This window comes from Camellia sinensis, chromosome 10 (genome assembly GCF_055761805.1).
Source record: "Camellia sinensis isolate YWXY chromosome 10, ASM5576180v1, whole genome shotgun sequence".
NCBI classification, from domain to species: domain Eukaryota; kingdom Viridiplantae; phylum Streptophyta; class Magnoliopsida; order Ericales; family Theaceae; genus Camellia; species Camellia sinensis.
Window position 1 is genome coordinate 62,248,851 of NC_138970.1, and position 27,277 is coordinate 62,276,127.

A 27,277-nucleotide genomic window follows, 5' to 3' on the forward strand; every position below is an offset into this window, starting at 1 on the left:
TTAGTGTACTAATATTAGTTATGATATTATTATTGATCACACTCATTATATAAATTACAAATATCAAAAATATCTTAAATTATATCATATCATCAATTGATATACTAATTAGTGTATTAACTGATAATTATAACATTAGTCTATTTATAATTTAACTAATAATAAATAAAAGGGCCCAGTCTCCACACATTGGTGGGTCCCATTCATGCCCACTCATAAAGAAAGCAACCACCAGCAGCAGACCCCTCCCACCCTCCATCTCCAGTCCAGTCTCCTCCAGTCTGCACACCAAAAAACGAACGAACCCCCCCCCCCCCCCCCCCCTCTCTCTCTCCACAACAACTTATATTCATTCATTCTCTCTCTCTATCTGAAATTATCAAACTACAAATGAATCCAGATACTCTGTGTGTGTTCATTGATGACTTCTTATTGATCACTTGAAAGCTTCATTTCTGATTTGTTTTTGTGCTTTAATAATACAATCACTTTTCTATCTTTCTTTTCTTTTTTCTTTTTTCTTTTTTTCCCACCATTTTTATCTCTTCACACCACAAGGGATATGGAGGCTACTAGACTTCGCCTTCTCTCCATCACCTTCTCTCTTATTCTTCTCTTGGATGCCACCACTGCTCAGATGCCAGGTCTCTCTCTCTCTCTCTCTCTCTCTCTCTCTCTCTCTATATATATATATTTACTGTTTATTTAGTAAAACTGATGCATATTAAGTTTGTGATTTACTCCAATTTCAAGATATTTCATTGGGTGTTTTTTTAAATTGCAATTTAACTTTGTTCATGAAAAATCAAGATAACCCTGTTCTTGGTGGGTCTCTTGTATAATGATTATATCATAATATTATTTATCTCAATTGTAGCAATTGGTAGTTTCATTTAATTTTGATTCAACCATATGCTACTAATTACATGTTAGATGAGTGGCTCTTTTTTATGGTTTGTTAGTTATCTAATAAATAGAAGTTTCAACCCTGACTATGGTAATTTAACTAACTTTATTTATTTATTTTGCTTTCTATTACCTGAAATTAAAGTACTAAATTGTGTTTGTGGGTACATATATGGATTCATGTTTGCTTGACTCCCAAAAACTAGAAACACAATTCAAGTAGTGTCATTTACTGCTGGGACAAAGGCATCTAAACCTCCAAAGGAGTTTTTTGTTTGCTGGGTTGGCGGAGCAAAAATCAGTTTAACACAAATGACCTGGTCATAATAGCTGAGCAAATGTTAATACCTATTCCATACCCATCTATATGGTGTTCTTCAGTTAAAATGATGAAAAGAATGATTTGGCTTACCAATGAATAAGGTAGAGACCATGTATATATAATAGATTCATGTTACAATTTAGGAAACGATATAAATAAGGTACTAAATTAGTGATTGATATAATCACAGATTATATACATAATATGAAAAATAGAAAAATTCTATGTACTCTAATTCCTGTATTCAACACTCCCCCTCAAGTTGGTGTGAAGATATTCAACAACTACAGCTTGCCAATGGATGACTGGAGCAATGTCGGTCCTACAGACTTTGTGAACATATCTATTAACTACTGAGAGGAAGAGATAAAGGATAGACTTGCAATGCTAGTCCGAACCTTTTCTCGAATGAAATGAATATCAACCTCTATATGCTTAGTACGCTCATGAAGGACAAAATCAGAGGACAACATAATAGCAGACTTGTTGTCACAAAACAAGGAGGCGTGACCAGTCTTTTCAAAACCCAACTCTGCTAGGATAGAACGAAGTCATAGAATCTCGCATGTTTCCTCTACCATAGCTCAATACTCAGCTTCTGCAGAAGATCTAGAAACAACTACTTGCTTCTTACTCTTCCATGATATAAGATGATCACCATAGAAAGTACAGAAGTCAGAAGTAGAATGCCAATTAATTCTAGATCTTGCATAGTCAGCGTCAGTGAAACAAGAGAGCCCAGATTGAGGAGCGGCTGTAAAGAATAATCCCAAGTTAGGAGAGGTCTTCAAATATCTCAAAATGTAATGAACAACATCAAGATGTTCTGTACGAGGTTCATGCATGAATTGACTAACAATACTGACTGCAAATGTTAAGTCAGATCTAGTATTGAACAAATAAATTAGATGCCCAACAAGATGCTGATGCATACCTGGATCCTCTAGCAACTCTGATGTGAGCTTGACATTGAGATCTATAAGAGTAGAAGCAGGTTTACACCCTAACATACTAGTTTTCTGAAGTAGGTCAAGAGTGTACTTTCTCTGAGATAAGGAAATCTCATGCCGTGAGCGAGCCACCTCAATCTTAAGAAATACTTGAGACTTTCCAAATCCTTAATATCAAAAGTGTGTCCCAAATCCCTTTTTACTTGATCAATGCCTACAGAATCATCACCTATGAGAATAATATCATCCACATAAACCAACAAGACTATACTCTAACCGTCTGATTTACAACTAATGAAACAAGTATAGTCTGAGTGGCACTGAACAAATCCCATGGAGATGATGATAGAACTGAAACAACCAAACCAAGCTCATGGAGACTATTTCAAGCCATACAAAGACTTGCACAATCAACACACTTTCCCGAATACTTCCCCTCAGCCCGAAAACTAGGAGGAATTGCCATATAAATTGTCTCAAGAAGATCCCCATGAAGAAATGCATTATTGACATCAAGCTGATAAAGAAGCTAAAAATGAAATGCTGCAAGAGAGATGAGCGGAGGTAAGCTTGGCAACAGGTGTAAGAGTGGCTCCAAAATCCGCGCCGGGAACCTAGGTGAAGCCCTCGGCCACCAAACGGGCTTTGTAATGGTCAACGGAGCCATCAGCTAGATACTTAATAGTAAATACCCATTTGCAACCCACAAGGCTTTCGCTAGAATGTAAAGGAACTAGATCCCAAGTATGATTCTGTTCTAAAGCTGTCATCTTAGCTTGCATAGCCTCTACTCATTTTGGATTCAGAAGGACCTCTTACACAGAATGAGGAATGACCTTTGATTCAAGCTTGCCGAGAAAAAAGCGATAGGTAGAGGAGACCCTGTCATGTAGAAGATACTGAGAAATGGGATGATTAGTACTACTCAAATAACCCTAACAGTCTGGAGGATGTCGATCGCAAGGGGGGATTAAGACAAGGAGGTGGAGGGGATGTATGTAAAGGAGAAGAAGTACCTGACCTAAAGAGCGGAGAAGCGGCAAGGGGGAGCTGAGAGTGAGGGTGACGCGAGTATACCTGCAATTGGGGAGGAAGAAGGAGGCGAAGGTGGAGAATGACGAGGGGGGATAACTTTCATCCGTAACCTCGTCCAAAATAGGACTAGGGCAAACACTAGAAGTAATGGGAGTGGAAGCCTGCAAAGGAGGGTTAGTACCAAAAAATGGGAGACCCTTGCAAAAAGTAACATCCAAATTGTGGTGGAAGTGATTAGACACCTGATCAAAACACTTATACCCTTTTGACATGGAAGAATATCCCAAAAAGATGCAACGAATAGACGTGTCATCTAACTTTGTATGAGAGGGACTCTAATCCTAAACAAAGCAGGTACACCCAAAGACATGGGATAGGATAGGAAATAAAGTAATGTGGGGCATAAGAACATGAAACGGGGTAAGACCTTGCAACACACAACTAGGGGTTTATTAATAAGATAAACAACGGTGAGGATAGCCATATGCTAATAGGACATAGGGACACTCATACCATGAAAGAGGCACCTTACAACAGGCAAAAATGACGGTTTTTACATTCAACAATACCATTTTGCTCAGGAGTCCGTGGACATATAAATTATTGAAGAATACTAGTATGATTAAGATGAGAATGAAAAACAGTGGAAATATATTCTCCACTATTATCAAAACAGATATTTCTAACAATTGTACAAAACTAAGTCTTAACCATTTGCAAAAACTAAGCAAAAATGGAAAACACGTCAGACTTACGATGGAGCAAATATACCCAAGTGCATCTAGTGTGGTCACCAATAAAGGTGACATAATATCTATGGCCAGAAAAAGCAGAAACAAGAGACGGATCCCAAACATTGGAATGTATAAGGTCCAAAGCACTAGAAGTTGAAAAGCCTAGCTCATACTTCTCCTTAAAACCTAGGTATTAAGGAGAGGGAAATTAGAACCTTATAGCCAGCACAGATGGGGCAACTCCAGGCGATGTGGGACACATTCCAACACACTCTCTTAGACCACAGCATACAGTAGCTGAACAAACGACACACCAATCACAGGCCCAACCAAGCTCTGATACCAAGTTGAAAAGGCCAGCCCACACTTCTCCTTAAAACCCAGGTATTAAGGAGAGAGAAATTAGAACCTTATAACTAGCACAGATGGGGCAACTGCAGGCGATATGAGACACATTCCAACACTAGAGGCATGAGTCATATGAGGTATGTACCTGGTATGAGTATGTTTAGATAATTCGCAAACCACACGATGAAACTTAGAATCTTTGCAAGTTTCATTTAATAAAGGAAAAAAAGTTAACATAAGTATTGAAAATTGACATGACCCATACGTGCATGCCACAATTCTAAAGTTTGAACATTAAAAACACAAGATATAGAAGCAGGCAAAACAGACACCTAAAAACTCGCTAAAGTAGAAGGAGGTTGGTCCGGTGGATCCCCAAAGTAGTAAAGTCCATCGCGCTCATATCCCTTGCCAAAAATCCTCTTTGAACTTAGGTTCTGTAACAGACACAAAGAAAGTAAGAAAATAACAGTACAATTGAAGGACTTGGCAAGCTGACTAATGGATAGTAGATTATATGCAAAATTAGGAATATACAAATCAGATGATAGAATAATATCAGGAGATAAAGAGACTTGACCCTTATAACGAATTGAGGATAAAGACCCATCAGCAAGACAAACAGATTGGTCTATAGTAGTAGGAACTGGAGATAAAAGAAAGGAAAACTCACCCATCATATAATCATAAGCCCCAAAATCCAAAACCCATCAGGGATTAGTAGACCGAACATGAAAAGCAGTAGAAGTATTTGTTGCGAGAGTAGTAGTAGTGGAGGATGATGGGCTAAAAGAATTAGTGGTCAAAGTCCCTAGCTGAGTCTTAAGCTGGCCAATCTGAGTCTGTAACTGCTGTAAAAGAGGAATACTTGGAGACCCAGAAGCATGAGAGGCCTCCACGAAAGCAGGAGTGCGAGGTGTGCGAGAACCACGAGGGCGAGAAGATCGTTGCCTTAACTCAAGATGAAATTTGAAATAGGCTGCCTTGACATGACTAGGAGCCCCACAATGATGACAGGTAACTAAACCAGTAGAACCCCGAGAACCAGAGTTTGCTGCAAGAGCCATCTGATCAGATAAGATAGGAGTCACTGGAGTAGTGGTGGGCTGAACCAAACGCCAATGACGCTCATCACTATCAATGGTGGTGAAGGCCTCATAGAGGGATGGCATGGACGATGTGTTTAAAATCTGATTTCAAAGAGATTCAAATTCAAAGTTTAAACCCATTAGAAACTAGTAAGTGTGCTGGCGGGCAAGGCAGTTGGACACAATAGTGGTGGCGTCTACTAGTAACTCAATTAAAGGCTCATATTGAGCCAATTCCTCCCAACGGGCCTGAAAGTATCTAAAGAATTTTGACACAGAGAGACCCAAAGCAAACTGGGAGGCATGAGCAACGTCCTGATAGAGCTTAAAGATGCGAGCATCATTATGAGCATGGACATACATCTGAGACAAGGCAGGCCAAAGACTCGAAACCGTATCACAATAAAGAAACATGTGGTAAATATGGTCCTCTATAAAGTTGAACATCCATCCTAGAATAGTGTAATTATCTATATCCCACTGGGCACAAGTAGGATCTGTCGCTGCAGGCTAAATAGAAGATGAGAGCCAATGAGATTATGAGCCTTTCCCTTTTCCCCTAAATAGAGTTTAAGGGAGTGGCCCCAAGCAACAAATTTTTCTCATTCAAACACTACACTCGTAATGCAATGAACAAGAGTGTGATGAGAAAGAGAAAAATCAGAACTCACTGGGACAGGTTTGGTGGGCATATCAGAAGCAACAACAAGGGATGTGTTAGTCATGGTGGATTAATAAGGGCTGAAAAATACAAAATCACAGCAACACAATGCAGAAAAATACAAGAAGCCGAAAAAAACTCAACTGCTAATCCAAATAAATGCTATCAAACAAATTTGGTAGTCCACTAAATAAAAAAAGGCCAAAAAAGTGCTTAATACAGCAACACCACATCCTAGAAAGGGAAAAACAAGGATTGAATTGCCTTAGAAGAGTTGCCGAAGCATCTATGGCTAGGAAACACTCTGGTCGGCAGCCAACAAGACCCTTGGCAACAGTAGGGCAGCTTACCGAGGGGTATAGAGGGTTGGGTAGATGGTTTCGAGGGGTCTAGGCTGGTTGGGTGGGGCTGTGGGGTGAAATAGAGGGCTGGAAGTGGACTGTCCCCACTCAAGGAGGAAGGAAGAAGATGAAACAGTGGTTTGGCAGTGGGGCCGGGGTGCCGACAGTGGCTGGGCAGTGGACTAGGGTTTATGTGCTTTGGCTCTGATACCAAAAAGTATGGAAAGAATGATTTGGCTTACTAGTGAACGAGGTAGAGGTTATGTATACATAATTCATGATACAATTTAAGAAACGATATAAACAAGGCACTAAATCAGATCAGTGATTGACACAATCATAGATTATATACATAATACTAAAAATAAAAAGATTTTATATACTCTAATTCCTATATTCAACATAGGTATGGTTAGTTGGCTACTACAAACAGTGGAATTTTCACAAATGTGGTTCATGGGAAAATAACAAGCCAATGATATGGTTGATAGATAAGAGTTAAACTATGACTCAAATTTTTTGGTAATGATATCGAGAGTAACATTTGTTTAACCTTAAATCAGGCCACATTCATTAAACTCCTTTGCTGCCTGAATCCCTTTACCTAGTTATATTTGGAAAAGAAATTTAATGATAACATTTAGTTCCAACACATCAAAGCTTTGAGTCTATTGTTGTCCAATTATTAGAGAATTAGTTGAAAGAGGTTTTCTCAGGGTGTTTCTTTCCCAAACAACATCACACAATTTTACGACATGCTTATAAAATCATGTTCAGAGTTCTGTCTAATGTGTTTGTTAAGCAACCTCCATAGCTGTCTTCTGATTGCCTCCTTTTTGTATATTTGCTAATATTCAGTTATGTATATTACAGCTTAGATTTAGGCCTAATTTACGTTCATACCTTTTATATACTTTATGTAACATGTTTATATACCTACATTGATATGAATACAAATCTATTCCATTCTCAAAACTCTTACATAGTATCAGAGGGTCTCACGACTAATATATATCTATATATATTTTACTCTGCCTTTCCTTGCTTTACTAAAATCAGAAGCCTTACCTTCCCTGCCATGAAGCCGACCCCATTTGATGAGACTTAAGGCTAGGTTTGGTTTGGTTTGATTTAGGTTTACCTTCCGTGCCATGAAGCTTCTCAAACCCTCTGCCTTCCTCTACGAGTCCTGTCAACACTCATTGAACCTTTGTCATTATAATTTTAACAAATTTTGATAAACTCATAAACCACCTTATCTAAGTAGTTTCAATCCACCTTATCCTTTAAAATTTGTTAAACTCAACTACCCACGTTTTGTGGGAAGGTTCCTCACATTTGTGAATTCTTACTGTATTATGAACTCAAAACTTTAAAAATTCAATTAGCTCGGGAACTTCCACATTTGATCCATATTTCTCTAACTGTTCCAAAATTATCACTTCTGATCCACATTTCTTTAATTGATCAAAAAGTATCACATTTTTTTTTTTTTAATCAAAAAAGGAACTCCTAGGCTTGCACTACTTGAGCAAGGCAGTTTCCAACATCTTTGTTCAGATTCCACAACTCTGAGCAAGTTGGTTTAATATGGAAACTGGTGATGCACATAAATATTTAATGAGATGTGCGCACAATTATGAAATATGAATTTCTATTTTCATCTCTTACACAACTACACTGAACTCATTGCTTGCCGTTGTCAAGAGAAGCCTCCATTGAACAGCAAAAGGTATATTGCTAAAATTGAATGGTTACAGTTGATTTTGAATATTTTTTTATATATTTTATTTGGGTTTGATTTTTATTTTTCTCTCATTTTGTTTTTACTGTGTTGAAAGCATGAGAAAAGGGTAGAGAGAGAATATTAATAATGGTGCCTGAGGCCTCGTTTGGGAAAATGCTATTTTAGTAACTTTTTGGCTTTTTGGCTAAAATATGAGGTAAAAAAAACTAGTATATTTGGGGTGATTTTTTGGCTTTTTACGAAAAGATGTGCAAAAAGTAGAGAGAAAAAGAAATTTTTGACTTTTTGGTATAGGTTATAAGCTTTTTGATTTTTTTAGTAACTTTTTGGCTTTTAGGCTAAAACAGCTACTTGCCAAACGAGGCCTGAGTGTTTTCTATATATTATATATTAATATAAACACCATAAAGGAATTTTAGAAGTTAAGGTTTTGAAGCAGAGGATGCAATGTGTGATAGTAACTATGAAATAAAGTGGCAGTCTTAGTGGTGATGGCATAGAATAAGTTGCCCGAATTTACCATAGTCATGTTATTTTTGCACACTTTGTGTGTGTGTGTGTGTGTGTGTCTTTTTCCTCTTTGCCATGACTATTTCCTTAAAACCAAATGTGGAAAACAAGCATGATCTGCAGTTAATGTTAAGAAAAACTTCTAACTTCTGAGCGAGTTGAAGTTTCCATTTGAATTACAACTGAAAAATTTTATCCTGAAATGTCAATTTGCACTACTCTGATTGTTTATTGACCAACTTTTTGATTAGTTGTATGGAAGGCGATTGACAAAATCCAACTACGATGTGTGTAGTAGTACGTCCTTTGAAGTTATGGTTTAATTCCAATTTTCAAATTATTTTGTTTGGAAATATTGCAAGGTCATCTTAAGTAACTCACTGTAACAGTAGATCCCTGTTGCTCTTAGAAATTCACATCAAACTATAAACTACTTGAGGAATAGGATCATAACTGTGGTGGTTCCAATATATAAGGGTATATATTTTATTATGGAAAATGATAACTTGAATTTTTGCGTTTGACAAGTGCATGATAAAAACTAGAAAGGTAGAAAACAGAACAGCAAAGCAAGATGAGCTTGAAGCTATTTTAATGTGTTACGAAATTTCAAGTAATGCAATTTTGGCTTAGGTTGTGTATATTAGGATAGGATGATTGCAAGTATTTACCCTTAAATATGTAGGTACAAAAAGGTTGCCCTAGGTTTTCTTAAAGGCACATGACCTCATAGAGCTAACTTCGGAAAACTTAGATTGAGAGTTGATAGATTTTTGAATTATATGCATTGCTGGTTTTTAAAGTTCCATGCCAGAGTCTTGAAATAAGAGATGACAATCTTTCTTTCTACTTATTCCCGTCATACTGACAAATTTTATCATGTGAAGCAGGTTTTGTAAGTTTGGACTGTGGCGGTACAGGAAATTTCACCGATGAACTTGGCCTCGAGTGGACTCCTGATGATCGTCTTATTGATGGGAAAATAACTAATATTTCTGTAGCAAATGAGACAAGGAAACAATATCAGACTCTAAGATACTTCCCTGCTGATGACAGGAAGTACTGTTACACACTTGAAGTCATAAGTAGAACTAGGTACCTTGTAAGAGCGACCTTCTTGTATGGTAACTTTGACAACAATAATGTTTATCCAAAGTTTGACATCTCCCTCGGGGCAACTCATTGGGCTACCATTGTTATTTCGGATGCTAATACAATAGAGCTCCAAGAGTTAATATTTCTGGCTTTAGATCCGACCATAAGTGTGTGTTTATCCAATGCTACAACAGGGCAGCCTTTTATCTCTACCCTTGAACTCCGACAATTCAATGGTTCAATCTACCTTACACAGTATGAAAGTCAGTTCTATCTCAGCATATCTGCAAGAATAAATTTTGGGGCAGATAGTGAAGCTCCTGTCAGGTATGCCTTTGGCTATCTAATTAGAATTGTTTGGTCTTTCAGAGTCCGCATTATCTAGATGCTAATTGCAATGGGCAAACAAAACTTATAAAACAAAAACAATTCAAATTATTTTAAATATTCTCAGACAGGGGCAGTTCAGTTGGTAATCTGTTATTTTGTTTGGATGCCCTTGGATTAACCATATAAAATTATGTATATATCATATCCTCTTTTTTCACCCCTCAATTCAGGTATCCTGATGATCCATTTGATAGAATATGGGAATCTGACTCTCTTAGGAAAGCAAATTACCTTGTTGATGTTGCTGCGGGAACTGAGAAAGTATCCACCAATATGCCAATTGATGTAAGCTCTGGTGAAAGACCACCGCAGAAAGTGATGCAGACAGCCGTAGTTGGTAGAAATGGATCATTAACTTACCGCCTAAATCTGGATGGTTTTCCGGGTTTTGGTTGGGCATTCACCTATTTTGCAGAAATTGAAGATGTGGGTAACAAGAGCAGAAAATTTAGACTGGTTCTCCCAGGCATGCCTGATCTCAGCAAACCTATTGTTAATATTGAAGAAAACGCTCAAGGAAAATATCGTCTGTATGACCCCGGATACTACAACATTTCTCTCCCTTTTGTCTTGTCTTTTAGATTTGGAAGAACGTCTGATTCTTCCTTGGGCCCACTCCTGAATGCAATGGAGATAAATAAGTATCTTAAGAAAAATGATGGTTCTGTTGATGGTAAGCATTGTTATGCTTCTTCGGTGCAGGCATGGCTTTATAAATATTTTTCCTGATTCAAAATTCACTGTTTTTCTGTTGTTTTCTTTAATTTGAAGGATAGTTACTTCCAATATTGGTATACATCATAATTATTTCTTCTCTTTTTTCTAAACTTTGTACATTACACAGGAGCACACTCTTTGCTTCTTAAGTAGTTTTTTCTATTGATTTAAAATTTTTTAAGCCTTACCATCTGACTCTAAGTTTTGTGAGTTACAGGATCAGTAATTGCTAGTGTGGTCTCACTCTACTCATCAACAGATTGGGCACTAGAAGGTGGTGACCCATGCCTTCCAGTTCCATGGTCCTGGGTCCAGTGTAACTCAGATCCTCAACCTAGGATAACTAAAATGTAAAGGTTTTGCCCCCTCTTGATTCTCCTTAAATCTTGCAATGTCAACATAGTTTGTGCCTTTTTTGTGGTTTTGTATTCAATCTCACAATCATGAATATAGATATATGATCAAGTGGGAAAAAAAAAAGTTCTAACAGTTTCATCAAATCTATTGTCTCCCTGGTACTTGCCAGTGAATTGTCTGGGAAGAATTTGACGGGCAATATCCCTACAAACTTGACAATGTTGAGTGGCTTAGTTGAGCTGTAAGTTTCACATTTCATTCTCATTTTTCTGGTTGGCAACAAAAATTCCCTTGTTTAGTACCAAGTCAATTGGAGTCCCCTACATTATGTATTTATCTGCTGATTGCAGGTGGCTTGATGGGAATTCACTGACTGGTCCAATACCTGATTTTTCTGGATGCGTGGACTTGACGATTATGTAAACCCAATTTTTTTGTTCTCTCTTCATGAAAATTAAAAATTATCTGACTTTTATTTTTGTTTATGTAGTCATCTGGAGAACAATCAATTGACTGGTGAGCTGCCTTCCTATATGGCAGAGCTACCAAATCTGAGGGAACTGTAAGTTTTGAGAACTTCTAACTTAAATTAGTACAAATGCATAATAGTTTGAGAGACTCTACCAAAACCTCTCAGTAGAGGAACTCATAGTATTTGTTTATCTGAAATGATTACTTGTTTCTGTAAGTGAAAATGGAGTGACACTCCTACCCACTGCCCTGGGCCAAAAAAACAAAAACAGAAAACAAAAAACAATGGCACACAAAAGAAGATTCTTAAGCCCAGTTAACACCATGTGCTGCTGGACATCAACCTGACAGTTGTCGTTGATGCAAATAAATGATTTCTTCTGATTTTGGGTTTTCTTTTTCGTATTTTGTATTAGTTCTGTATCTCACATCTATTCCACTACTGCTGAATGAAAGGTTTTGGTTGCTTGATAAATCTGATGGTTGCAGGTACGTGCAGAACAATAAGTTATCTGGAACAGTGCCAACAGGTCTTCTCAATAATAATCTTGTTTTCAAGTGGGTGTCATTTCTTTACTTGTAGAATTGAATCATGAGAATGTTATGTGTTGATTATTTTATGGAAATTATTTAGATGTTTGCCTTTTGATTTATGTTGTCTTGTATGTGTAACATGTGTTGCAACCTCATTTGTTTCTAAGATTATTCTATTTTCATGAGTTACAATGCATCATAGTTTGGTTTGGGTATAAGGACAGACAGAAAGATGCATCTGGTACAAAGATAAGATGTCCGACACATAGATCTTGAAAATTTTGAAGTTCATAGACAACCAAAACGGCATTTTGCATACATTTGGAGTGATTGACTATGCAAATACATTGTACTTTTTAAGTAACTAATTTTGTTTATTGTAGTTGTTCTTGTAACTTGTATGATGAATAACCTCACGTTAAAAGTCATCCTAGCTAACTTAGTATTCGTTCAGATTAGTTGGGCTCACAAGTTCATTGCAAGCACAAAAGTTGGAGATATATAGATGTTCATAAAGACAGCTTGTTTGCATGTATTATGCTCTAGATGGAGGCTGTACATTTTTTCTTTTTGATATCAAGATTTTTTGTTTGTTTGCTTTTATATTGCTTTGTCTGATTCTTTGACATAATATCATTTAACACTGATGCGATCAACCTGTCCAACATCACCCATCTTTCCATTTGATGTGCATCTCTACTTTTGATATCAAATATTGATGAAATGTTTTAACTTAATTTTTAATAATCAAGAAAGTTGAATGTTGTTGACCCACAAATTGAAATCGCAATATCTGCTACTTGTGCAGAATTGAGATCACAACAAATTGACCAACAAACTGACTTCAGATTACAATATCTGCTACTTGTGCAAACTTGGCTCATCCAATATGTTTTTACACAAATTCTTGCACTTCCACTTGTACTTCAAAATAGTAAGCTGTATTTTTATTATTATTATTATTTTTTCTTTTGATTCTCCTCAGCTACACTGGGAATATTAATCTTCATAAAGGGGGCAACAGAGGGAACCACAATAAAATTATTATTGGATCATCAGTTGGGGCTGGTGTCTTGCTTATTGCTATCATTGCCTCCTGCCTACTAATGCACAAAGCAAGGAAGAATTATTCTAAGCAAGGTCAGAGTGTGGTACTATTTGATTATAGTTTGTTAATGTAATAGTAAACCTTAGTTGGCTTGACATGATATTTTGTCATTTTTTTAGGCCAGCTTGAACATCCTATGCCTGCTGAAAGACTTGTTTCATCCTTGGGTGATGCTGCCAAAGATGCTGCACATTGCTTCACATTTTCTGAAATTGAAGATGCCACGAATAAGTTTGAGAGAAAAGTTGGCTCAGGAGGCTTTGGAGTTGTATACTATGGAAAATTGATAGACGGTAAGGAGATCGCGGTCAAAGTTTTGACTAGTAATTCCTACCAAGGAAAGCGAGAATTTTCAAATGAGGTAACTTTCCTCATTATTATTCAACCCCTTTCTATGTGTTACATGCTTTCCTTTTGTGGATACTTTATTCTCCCTGTTTACATGTGCTCGTAAGGTATTTATGTCACATATTTGTACAACAATTGACAAAATATATATTTTAGATGACACAGATAGCCAAAGTAAGTGATTGTTGGTCCAATACACATCTATATGTGGTTGATCACATTTAAATTTTGAACATTGAATGGTCCATTGGTGGTTGTATTGTATCCTACATGAAGAGTGTTTGAGACTAGATCAAACTGAAATGGATATATGTCTGAAGGAGGCATAACCCTCAATGGGTTGAATAGGAGTGTAAGTGCTTCAGTTTGACCGGGGTTGAGGGAAAGTTTAGCACCAAACTGAACCGTTCATTTTTGTTGATTGAGGAACTGAAACAGATTGCATGTTACAGTTCAGTTTTTTTCGGTTTTGTCAGTTTGGTGTGTAGAGGAGGGATTCAAATGAGGTTCTAAAGGGTTCCCACATTGGCAATAAATGAAGAAAAAGGTGGAAATTGTTCTATAAATGCCTCACTCCTTAATTTTTATTTTAGAAAGTGCATTGCTAGGCACTTATCTTCTGGTGTTCAAAGAATTAAGTATAAAAGTATTTAAATATAATATTTCAGTCGGTTTGGTTTGTCTCTGTGTAAAAATTTTCAAAACCAAAATAGACCGTACATTACAAAAAACAGACTGAAAACCGAAATTTCGGTTGGTCTTGAGCAGTCAGTTCGGTTCTAACTGTCTTTCTTTTGAATTGATATCGATGGTTGTGTTTTATAACCATTCGTACATTTTAAATATGCATTCTGGTACATGTTGTAGCAGTTATTGCCAATGGTTTCTCCCATCTCTCTCCCTCTCTTATGTGATACCCAGTCTCATGACTGCATCCACCAAGGTTCTTTTGTCTTTTTAGGACCATGAGTGGCATCAGAGCAGGGATTTTGACACTGTTGTTTCCAGAAAACTACATTTCACAGATGCAAATTTTGTCTTCTAATTCGATCTACTAGATCTTAAATGAGGCTTTTGGTATCACCATTGCAGCAGCAGCAGCAAAAAAGCTAGTGGGAAGAGAAATGTGTTTGGCTTAAAAGTCAGGCTGATCTAACCCATCATAGAAATATGTTGATTGACAGCCCGATGCAAAGACTTATAGAGACTTCCCTAAGGCCTCGTTTGGGAACAAGCTATTTTAGTAACATTTTGAATTTTTGGTTAAAATATGAACCAAACCGAACCGAACCAAACCAAACCAAACCAAGCCTTAAGTCCCATCAAATGGGGTCGGCTACATGAATCCTTCTTCTCCACGTGGCCCTATCAAAGGCCATTTCATTAGTCAAATTAAGTAGATTCATATCTCTATTTATAACGCTAGTCAACGTTAATCAAGGTCTACCCCGTCCCCTAACACTTCCATTTATCGTTACAGCATCGCATCTCTTCACTACTGCCTCTGTTGGCCTCCGTTGAATATGACCAAACCATCTCAAACGATTCTCTCTCAACTTATCTTCTATCGGTGCTACTCCTACCCATTCCCGAATACACTCATTCCTAATCCTGTCTTGTCTAGTCTTACCACACATCCACCTTAGCATCCTCATCTCAGCCACACTCATCTTATCTACATGTTGTTTCTTGGTTGCCCAACACTCCGTCCCATACAACATAGCTGGTCTAATAGCCGTTCTATAGAACTTACCTTTTAGTCTAGTGGGTATTTGTTTATCACACAATACCCCAGACGCACATCTCCGCTTACACCATCCCGCCTCAATCCTATGGGCCACATCTACATCAATTTCTCCCGCTGTTGTGATAATCGACCCTAAATAACGAAAATGTTCACTCTTAGGCAGTTCTTGGTTCTCAATCTTCACTTCTCCTCTGCTTTCATTGGTACTGTTATTAAATTTACACTCCATGTACTCTGTCTTAGTTCTGCTTATCCGAAATCCTTTAGATTCAAGAGCTTTTCTCTAAATCTCCAACTTTGTGTTAACTCCTTCTCTAGTCTCATCCACTAACACAATATCGTCTGCAAAAAGCATACACCATGGCACGTCATCCTGAATATTTATCGTCAACTCGTCCATAACTAAAACAAAAAGATAAGGAGTTAAGGTAAATCCTTGGTGTAACCCTACAGTGATAGGAAATTCATTTGTTTCTCCAGCTGGCGATCTAATAGTGGTCACCACCACCCCTTCATACATGTCCCTAATCACGTCAATGTAGCCTTTTGTAACCCCTTTCTTCTCTAACGCCCACCATATTATATCTCGGGATACTCTGTCATATGCTTTCTCAAGGTCGATAAACACCATATGAATGTCTCTTTTCTTTTCTTTATACTTTTCTATAACTCTCCTCAAAAGATAGATCGCTTCCATTGTTGACCTACCAGGCATAAACCCAAATTGATTCTCTGACACCTCTGTTATGTCTCGCAATCGGCGTTCCATCACCCTCTCCCACACTTTCATTATATGACACATTAGCTTAATTCCTCTATAGTTGTTACAATTCTGGACATTACCTTTATTCTTATAGATTGGCACTAATATACTCTTCCTCCACTCATCTGGCATGTTCCTAGTCAACAAAATTTTGCTAAACAACCTAGTCAACCAAGCATCTCCCTTTTTACCCAAACACTTCCAAGCTTCAATAGGGATATCATCAGGTCCTAAAGCCTTATTTGATTTCATCTTCTTAAGTGCAATCTCTACTTCAAAGTTCCTAATCCTGCGATAGAACCTATAGTCTTGGTTTATCGTATTACTGATTATTTCTTCCACTATTGTCGTACTTCCATATTCCTCATTTAACAATTTCTCAAAATAATTCTTCCATCTTTCCTTAATCTCATCATCCTTCACCAATACCTTAGAATCTTCACTCTTGATGCACTTTACTTGATTAAAATCTCTTGTTTTCCTCTCCCGTATCTTAGCAAGTTTGTATACCCTCTTCTCTCACTCCTTACTATCTAGTCTATTGTATAGGTCATCATAAACTTTCAACTTAGTCTCTCTCACTACTTTCTTGACCTCCTTATTAGCCAATCTATAGCTCTTAAGGTTTTTCTCAGTTCTATCCTTCTGCCACTTTTTAAAGCACTCTTTTTTTGCCTTAACTACCGCTTGGACCTCTTCCCTCCACCACCAAGTTTCCCTAGAGCTGGGTCCCGTTCCTTTCGACTCTCCAAGCACTTCCCTTGAGATTCTCCTCATACAATTGGCCATCGAATTCCACAGTGTTAGCAGCACCTTCTAAGTCCCAAGTACCTTCCTTATCCATTCGATTCTTAAATATTTCTAGTTTATCTCCTTTTAAGTCCCACCATCTTGTCCTACGACGCCCACCATCCTTCCTAACTTGGTATTGCCCTCTAAAATATAAATCTAGTACCAAAATCCTATGTTGAGAGACCAGACCCTCACCAGGAATCACCTTACAATCATTGCATTTTAGGCAGTCCACTTTTCTTACTAAGAAATAGTCTATTTGGTTCTTCACTAATCCACCTTAAAGGTTATCAAATGCTCCTCCTTCTTCTTATACATAGTATTGGCCACCACCAGGTTAGAAGCCAACGCAAAATCTAAGATTCTCTCTCCAGCCTCATTTCTGTCACCAAAACCGTATCCACCATGCACCCTTTCATAACCTACTTTATCTATGCCCACATGACCATTAAAATCTCCACCTATAACCAGGTTCTCTCCTACGGGTATCTCCTGTAAGATCTCATCCATTTGCTCCCAAAAATCCCTCTTAGTCTGATCATCTAACCCTACTTGAGGGGCGTAAGCGCTAATAATATTCACTATATTCCCTCCAATAACTAGTTTAATTAGCATAATCCTATCTCCTTTCCTAGTGACTGCCACCACACTTTCCACAAGACCCTTGGTAATTATGATTCCTACCCCATTCCTGCGTCTATCCTTACCACTATAATAAAGTTTAAAACCAGTATCCTCAATTTCCCTAGCTTTCTCTCCCGTCCACTTAGTTTCTTGTATGCAAGCTATACTAACTCTCCTCCTAATCATAACATCTGCCAATTCCATCGACCTACCAGTTAAGGTTCCTATGTTCCAAGTGGCTATCCTAAACCTATAGTCTTGGACTAGCTTCTTTACCCGCGCTTGTCCAGAAAAACGCGGAAACCTTTGCCCATTTTTCACCGCACTCAGGCTTCGATGCGGCGCCCCTTGCTCACTTTTCGAAACACCCGGAGGCAGGCGCAACGCGTCACTTGAGGGGAACGACCTAGCATTTAAACGATTCAAAGTAGGATTCATTTTCATAAGGGATCCGAGCGGTTTTTTTACGTGTTGGCTGTCGGCTACCTAACACACAACCCTCCTCCTTAACCCGGGCTTGGGACCGGCGGAGTTGTTAACAACCCGGCGGAGTTGTTAACAACCTGGCGGAGTTTTTTGGTTAAAATATGAGATAAAAAAAAATTAGTATGTTTGGAATGACTTTTTGATTTTTTACGAAAAGATGTGTAAAAAGTAGAGAGAAAAGAGAATCTTTGACTTTTTGGTATAGGTTGTTGGCTTTTTAGTCTTTTTAGTTACTTTTTGACTTTTAAGCTAAAACAGTGAGTTGCCAAAAAAGGCCTTAATTAGTATTTTTCGACATCACCAGTGGCTGCGGATTTTATTTTATTTCCTGGGACAATGTATTGTCATGTAAAACGGAGGACTGATTTGTTCATAACAAGTCATAGTAGTTTCATTGCTGCATTCTTGGAGTTCTTGTTGGCAACAGAGAAGATGATCAGAAAAAATCATCAGTTTGCATCAAGACAAACTGCTCTGTTTTACTAATTGATAGGTGGGCTTGGGCTCAACTGATTTGATCAATTTAAATCCATGTTTTGGATTAATACAATACGCCCAAATGTCATGGGCAGTCCTTGTTTGATGTAAGTCAATATAAGCACTAAACACTTGTATTATGACATTTTCACATAAAAAAGAGGTAAAAAGACATTGCTATCTGTCAGACCTGACAATTTCAAGAATCATAAAAACCATAAATTGTGAATCAAATTGTGTATTGAATTGTGAATACTATGATTCACCGCTAATTCTTTCCCCAAATAGATTCACCTATAGATGTGCATTGATCTGTACATCATGAATTGAATTGTGAATTGTAAGATTCTGACAACTATAGTGTCATAAATGAAAAAAAAAAGAACAACACCGAACGAGAAGAGAGAATGCAAACAGGGATCAATTGTAAATGGAGAGAATTGAACCCAAGATTTTCCCCAACCTGAGCTTTGATACTATGTCAAGTCACGAGTTGTCCCAAACGCTTAAGATGCTAGGAAATGGGCTATCCAAGAGAGGGACGGAAGATAAGACTAGGTTAGCATAGAATTATAGGAGAAACAGAGAAGGGATTAAGGAGAAGGGGACAGAGAGGGGAAGGGAAAGAGAGAGAGAGAGAGAAGGAAAAGCTATAAGAATCAAATCTAAAATTTATTATTCTCTAGGAGGGAAAACAAAGATCAGGAAATTTCGTTTGAAAACCAGCACACATGCACTGAAGAATCTTCTGGGGTTTATGATATTCTAAGAATAAGGACTCTTTATCTCTTTAGAGAACTAAAATTCACAAAATGAGGACTCTTTAGCTCTTTAGAAACCAAAAATTCTCAAAATAAGGGCTCTTTAGCTCTTTGGAAACCAATTAACATTTGGCAATAACTTAAATAAAATACTCATTGAAGAGTTGGCATGCAAACAATCAACAATTTAAAGTCATCTTAAAAGAATGAACTTGGAACTGGTCTTTAGAATGTATATAGTTAACCCTAGTTAGGTTAGAGTTCTATAATGCAGAGTGACTTGGCTACATATATTTTCCAGTCAGATCCAAGTAAATAAATCATGCCCATTAAATTCAGAGCACTCATTCTCATTGCCTCAACTCACATTCCTTTTGGCCTTCCTCTTGTCCTTTCAGCCTCCGAAGTTTTTGGCATATGTTGATTTAGTTTCAAAACTAGATGAGGAAACATTTTTCTTAACATTGTTTCATGATGCTTGCTCCTTTTTTCTTAGTAATGAAGTTTATTTTTCTATGTCACGTGGAATTTTCTTTAGGTCACAAAAGAAAAAGAAAAGGTTATTGTGAACTTACCCATGCTTTCATTTGACATAGGTAACTCTTCTTTCAAGGATACATCACAGGAACCTGGTACAGTTCCTTGGTTTTTGCCAAGAAGAAGGGAAAAATATCCTGGTTTATGAATTCATGCACAATGGAACTCTCAAGGAACATCTTTATGGTAAGCTACATTTTCCTTCTAAATACAAATAATTTTGATTTTTTCTTTGCTTACCCAAATAAAAATTTTCTTAGGACCTCGAACATATGAGCGAAGCATCAGTTGGATCAAGCGCCTTGAGATTGCTGAAGATGCAGCAAAAGGTTTGTTAGCCAAGGGATAAAGTTATTTTTTTTCTTTTTAGCTAAAGAGAATCCAGTTCCTACTTCAAAGAAACTAATTGAATTCTTGTGTTCTCTTTCTTGTTTTAGGAATTGAATACCTTCATACAGGCTGTGTTCCAGCAGTTATTCACCGGGATTTGAAAACCAGCAATATCCTTCTCGACAAAAACATGCATGCAAAGGTTTCAGATTTTGGTCTCTCAAAACTTGCAGTGGATGGAACTTCCCATGTGTCGAGCATAGTACGTGGCACTGTTGGGTATCTGGATCCCGAGTAAGGATTTTTCATAAATCTTCAAGTTCTATTTTTTTTTTCTTTTCCTTGAAATTAAGTTAAATACCATGTTTGGCATACTTTCAAATATATTGGTGGCAGTACAATTCTTGTTGGGGCTAGCAAGATTCCACTCACTGTAACCCATGGATCTTACAGATATTGGGTTTTAAGCCAAACCACTCACAGCCCCCACATGGAAGTCTACCCACAAGAGTTACTGTACCAAATGCCTTCATATAAATGTAAATAAAGAACTGAAATAAGTCATGTCAAGAAGAAAGGGTAAGTGAAATTTATGTGTTGTCAATAGAAAGGTAACAGGAGTCGGATATATATTAAAGATAAGAGAATGAAATTGGTCATCTGATTGTATGAGAATATCATTGCAGATATAAGGATGAGCTAAGAAGCACATATGCTTCTATGGTGGAGTTGTGTCATGTCGAACACGACAATCTTCGGAGACTACTAAAAGTTTGTCTGACACTTTCTTGACACTTTCTCAACATGTCTTAATTAAAATTTTAAATAGAAATTAAAATGCAATTTGTACTTGAAGATATCTTTGAAAGCTATAAAATATATTGTTTTTTTAAAAAAATTTATGTTAAAGTGTTATATTTTTTTTTTCAAAACTATTCATATGTTTGACATAAAATAATTTTATAAAAATATAAATTTTTAACTTGTCCCGAGCATGTCTATTTAAAATTGTCATGTCAGTGTGTCCTTGTCGTATCGCATGTCCATGTCTGTGTTACGTAGAGGACAAGAGAATGAGCTCACTGTAAGCACAAGAGGAGCTCCCACTTCATATATGATTCCTTCTGTTCTCCTCCATCCATGCACATTTTCTAAATCTTGATGTTTAAATAGGCCAAAGATACAATTTTATAATCACCTGTACATACTATTACTGACCCAGTTCACTTGTATGTTGAATTCTGCAGTCTATTTTCCCCCCTACTAATCTTCTAGAGTTTCTAATTTGTGAAATGTGAATGAATTTTTGTTCACATCTAAAATTTGATTATTTGATGGCAATTGGCCTATAGAACTGTGTATAACAAATACATGCATTTCTGTATTCAATCAATTGCAACTACTTGGGCGTGTCTGGACATCACATTGAATTTGAGTGATCGGATCAACATTTCAAATTTGGAATCTACCATTTGAAATAGATCCAATTTTGGAAAAAATTAGTTTGGTAACTTCATGGTACTGTCAGAAATTGCATGATAAAAAAGATCAAGGTTTTGTAGCATGTACACGGCTTTCTCAGAGCCTCAGGCTTCATGTTTTCATCTCATTTCTGAAGGTTTGAAATTTTTTTTACACGTGATGTGCAGGTATTACATCTCTCAACAATTAACGGACAAGAGTGACGTTTATAGTTTTGGTGTGATCCTTCTCGAGCTGATATCTGGTCAAGAAGCGATATCTAACGAAAGCTTTGGTGTTAACTGCCGTAACATAGTCCAATGGGTAAGTTGGCCTAACTCCAAAAACACAGGACTATTGAAATTTTGAATGGGCCAATATATATCGTGAATACTCTAATTAGTCATACTTCTCGACTTCTATTTCGTGGCTCACATCTTTCGTCTTTTTAGACATCAAACTGATGGCTGCATACTTGATTCAGAATCTTTAGACTTAACATGCATAAAATACCTTAGAAAATGTCATGGTTAACTGAAATATCTTCTTTGTTTTTTATTTTTGAAATGAGAGCTGCTATTTACCCCTACCTTATTTCTTTGGACCCCCCACTTCTTTGAACCCCTGCTCACTTAATTGAGTCCCTCCCATTTTCTCTTTGAACCCCCACTTTAATCCCAACTATACCCCTCATCCAAATCCATTCTTTCCTGTGCTTCACCAGAAATTTGAAAGCTTTCTTCATTCGATACTCATCCACCATGAATTCTCTCTCCAATTCACTCACTGCCAATAAAGGATCTCAAGCATTCTCTTTCTATCATCTTCAACCACAACTCTGAAATAATCAGGGTATTTCGAAACCTTATCTCTGAAATCTTCAGGAATCCCAAACAACAACCTGCAATGATATAATTTGCTCAAAGCAATTCTCTTTTTCACAGACATCATTAGTAGTCTTCGAACAGTGTTGACTCTATGTTCGTCCATTGAATCCATGATTCTCTCTCTTGTTTGATCAGAGAGTCCATGAAGTCAGTGAACCCGAACCACATCTTGGAGTCATGGTGGTGGTAGGTTTGGAAGAGGAGGGGGTGGCGGAGCATGGGGTGGTGGCCGCGGGGGAACCCTAGCTCGCGGTGGAGCTTGTTGGCGTCGTCGAGGCAGAGGACGTTGTGGGGTTGCTATGGACGAGAAACTGGCACCTTTGTCAGGCAGCGGTGGAGACGTGCTCCAAGGCAATTTCTTAAGGCCTTTTCCAGAGTTTTCCAGCAAAGCTCTGGCAGACAATTAGGGTTAAGGTTTGGGACAATAGGGTTAGAAGGTTAGGAATAAGGGTGTTGTTGGAATTTTATATTTGAATAAAATTGGAATTAAAATAAAAAAAATGAAAGAGTGGGGGTCCAAAGAAATAAGGTAGGGGTAAATAGTAGCTCTCTTTTAAAATAGTATTTTTTGCACTATTTTTGGGCTTGCATATATAAAAGAAATTGAATTTGTTAAAATGATGCCGCTGATGATGTAGCTGTTTGGTTAAAACCTTGGGTATAAGGATCCATGAACAGTTTGGGGTTTTCCTTTTTATATATGGTATTGGCATGTTGGGTTACTCTATTTACACCTCAAATCACCTCATTATACCACTCTTCTAATTGCACCCCCTTAAAAAATATAAAGTTTTCATTTTATCTCCGTACACCCTCCATAATTCCAATTATACCCTCATCCCTAACTTCCTGTCTCTCTTTACACCCAAAACCTTTCAAACCCTCACTTCTACACCTGTGACTGCCACCCCCAGCCCTTTTCGACTCTGGCAATCAACACTTGTAGTCCTTCCCACAGCTGTAACCACCAGCACGTAGTCCTCCACCATCACGACCACCACCCAGTAGCCCCCAACCAGCAAACAGCACTCCCCCCCCCACCGCGGGAACTTCACCCGCATGATCCCTACCCATACAATGCTATTAGAAAGAGAGGTTTCAAATTTAGTGTTTTCAAATGGAGGAGAAGGGGTGCCTGGAGGTGGCAGCAGGGAGGTGAGAGGTGGTGGCAGTGAGCAGCAACAGTGGTGGTCCCGGTCGAGATGGTGAGAAGTGGGTGGGTGGAATGAGAATTAGAGTTTTTAGGGTATTTTTTTTTGGTTAATTTTAGGTAAGCATTAAATTATAATTAAAAAATTGAAAAATTAAGGATGTAATGAGGTGGATTTGTGGTGTGAATAGAATCATCCTAGCATGTTTGGTTGTGTCTTCATTTTCTTTGTTTTTGTTTTTGTTTTTGTTTTTGTTTTTGTTTTTTAATTTTCATTTCATTTTCTTGTTTTCAGAAACAAAAACAATAAGAAGTTTGAAAACAGTAATCATTTTCACTTTTGTTTAAAAGCAGTTTTTGAAATTTTTTCGAAAACAGCCTTTTTGATGTTTTCCTAAAAAGCTGGTAATTTTTAGAATTTGAATATACTATTTGGATGTGTTCACTTGACAAGTTTACTGTGATTTCTATTAAATAAAAACACAACCAAATAGGTAATAGCCTTCTAATTTTTGGAAGTTGGAACACAGGCAAAATTACATATTGAAAACGGGAACATTCAAGGAATCATTGACCTCTCGCTGGGTGAATATGACATCCAATCAATGTGGAAGATAGCCGAGAAAGCTCTGATGTGTGTCCAACCCCACGGAAGCATGAGGCCGTCAATGTCAGAAGTCATAAAAGAGATTCAAGATGCTATTTCGATCGAAAGAGGAGCAAAGGCAGCGAGAGAAGGTAACTCTAACTCGGATGAGATATCAAGGAATTCTATGCATTCTTCCTTGAATATGGATTTAGCTGCAAGCGAAAATTACTTGTCGATTGATGAGTCAATTACGCAGCCAACTGCTCGGTAGTTGCTTGTTCACGTATGAGCTCATAAATATTGCTTTTACTATTATTATATTTTTCCCTGTTAGGATTACTTGATTTTGACTGTGAATTATGTAAAAAGTGAAGAGCAGGGTCTCTGATGTTTTTTGGTTGAAAGTGTAACTTGCTGGGTTATGAGTATTTATCTATTCTTGATCTAAACTCTGTTGTTCTGGAAGAGAGACAGATCTATATCTTTCTGTGCGAGTCGACGATCTGTGTGTGTACATTGCTGTTAATAAATTATGTACCAGTAGTAGTTCCATTGGATTGGCTCCAAGTACATATATCCTGTTTGTTTATTTTGGTAGAAAATATTTTCTGTAAAAAATGTTTTTAATATATTTGATTGTAACTTTGGAACTAATGAGCTAGTGGTTGAATTAGTGATGTTGTTAGTGGGGGGTGTTGGAGGTGGTGGGTGGTGGTGGTGATGGGCTGGTGGTGTTGGTTGTGGTAGGGTAGTGATGGTATAGTGGCATTGGTCCATAAAATATTTCAATTTTAAAAATTATAAAATATTGTCTAATAAATTTATTTATGTTTTGTTAATTATGGAAAACATTTTGTGTTATTTGTCGTTTGTTTTTTTGTTTTTGCCATAAATATTTTTTTTGTGTGTGACTTTTTTTAATTGTTCAAATTGTTGCTTGTCTATCTCAATTGGTTCAATTTATTTTGTACTAGTAGAATTGTCATGGCTGATGCCATAATCATAGCCACGAATATTTGAGGAGTATTGACATTCAAAAATAAAAATTATGGATACAATTATGGCTTTGTTAGTGGTTTTCAAATTTTTTTATTAAAATATGATGTAAAAAAAAATTAGAGGAGAGAAATCAGTTACAAAGAAGGGGAAGCCTCAGAAGCAATCAAATGCAACAAAGATGGAGCATCCTCCATCCAAATGCAAGGAGAAACAATAATCAAAAGCTAGTCTACAATATGCCACAATGTGAAAATAATTTTTAAAATTTTTCATAAAAAAATGTACAAAAAATAAAGAGAATAAAAAAAGAATCTTTAACTTTTTTTATATAATTTTTTGAGAAAAGATTATGGTACACTCCTCTTAAAGGGTGTGTAACATATGGACTTTATAATTAAATAACTACATACTTCCTGAATTCAAAACTAAACGCTACATGAGGCACACCTTATAAAAAAAAAAATACTACATAAAACATACTTAAAGATTTCATGAGTCATAATTAAAATATTATCATAATTAAAGAAGAAAATTAATCATAACTAAAAAAAAAAAATAACATAACTAAAGGTGTATATGGTATACCTTGTTCAATGAGCGTGTGTACTAAAATTTCTCAACATTTTAACTATTTTTAGTGATATTTTTTACTATTTCTATCCATCTATACTATTATTAAGTGAAGGCAGACAATTAGTGTGTATACTACAATTTCTCAACTTTGTAATTGTTTTTAGTGATATTTTTTACTATTTCTATCTATCTATACTATTATTAAGTGAAGACTGAACAATGAGCGCGTATATTAAAATTTCTCAACCTTTTAACTATTTTTAGTGATTTTTTTTTTACTATATGCATCTATCTTCTATCTATCTATACTATTATTAAATGAAAGTTGACCTTGATGTCCAATGACACGTGACAGCTTTATGTAACCTAAAATAAAAATTTATTATTCAAAAATATGAGCAAGATTTTAAATTTTATTAAAAACATTCTTACAATTTTTATTATTTATTTTTATCTTATTTATCTGAATTGTGTGTCACCCGCTAGTTAACTTATTATCGGGGCCTATGTCAGTGCGTTTGAGGTTGCATAAAATACTATCAAATCCGTTAAAATCGTACCATTCTATACTGCTCTAACCGCTAACCACAGTTTAAACTTTAAAATTTATAATTCACCAACCGAATCACTCTATTATAATTAATACATATATATTTTTTAACTTCTAATGAAATATCAATATAAAAATAAGTGTGAGAGAGATTTAAGGGATGAAATTTATTATAAAATTAATGGTTATATACATAAAACATATATAAAATTACTTTGTGTTATATATTTAAAAAATATTATACAAATTAATATTATATATTATGTAAATATATGATAATTAATTAAAATATTTTTTAATCTGCCAATCCGTTAAACAGTGCTCAAATCACAATTTATTAATCCACTAACTCACCATTCAATTTAAAATTTTACTCTCAAACATCCGAACCGCACCACACCCTCAGCTGCATTTACCATACCAACCAGCATCAGTTATGTATGCACGTGTTTTATTATATATACACGTGTTCTAATCATATTTGATGAACGCTTCCAGTACCAGAACATAAATACAGAAAAGTGAAAAGATTAAAAAATAAAATAAAAATTATATTAATAATTCCTATATTTTAATCCTTATAATTTTAACTAATTTAATTTTAATTTTAAGTTTTAAATTTTATTTTAATTTGATTTAATTAATTATAATTATTTTTTGATAGAAATGAACACATAAATTATTAATATAAATTTATTCAAATTAGTGATAACTTTTTTTTAAAAAAAAAATCATAATTAGTATTATCAGTTGGACTAAAGAAATATAAAATTAAAAATAAATAAGTTAAAATTATAAAAACTAAAATAATATGAAGGATAAAATACAAAGATTAACGATGTAATTTATCTATAAAAAAGGACAAATTATGACGATAGTTCCTGTATTT

At 36.3% G+C, this 27,277-nt stretch overlaps 1 protein-coding gene across 1 annotated transcript; it reads left to right on the plus strand.

The window, feature by feature from the left end:
• The first annotated feature begins 247 nt into the window (after positions 1-247).
• Positions 248-24,836, plus strand: LOC114259443 (putative LRR receptor-like serine/threonine-protein kinase At1g67720). Its single transcript, XM_028199465.2, has 15 exons — positions 248-644; positions 9,533-10,064; positions 10,298-10,800; positions 11,062-11,194; positions 11,371-11,442; positions 11,552-11,620; positions 11,692-11,763; positions 12,162-12,230; positions 13,192-13,346; positions 13,434-13,675; positions 19,909-20,035; positions 20,110-20,178; positions 20,287-20,473; positions 21,829-21,964; positions 24,208-24,836. Exons 1-15 carry the CDS (start codon positions 563-565, stop codon positions 24,535-24,537), a joined length of 2,778 nt encoding a protein of 925 aa, XP_028055266.2. The 5' UTR covers positions 248-562; the 3' UTR covers positions 24,538-24,836.
• Positions 24,837-27,277: the final 2,441 nt, after the last annotated feature.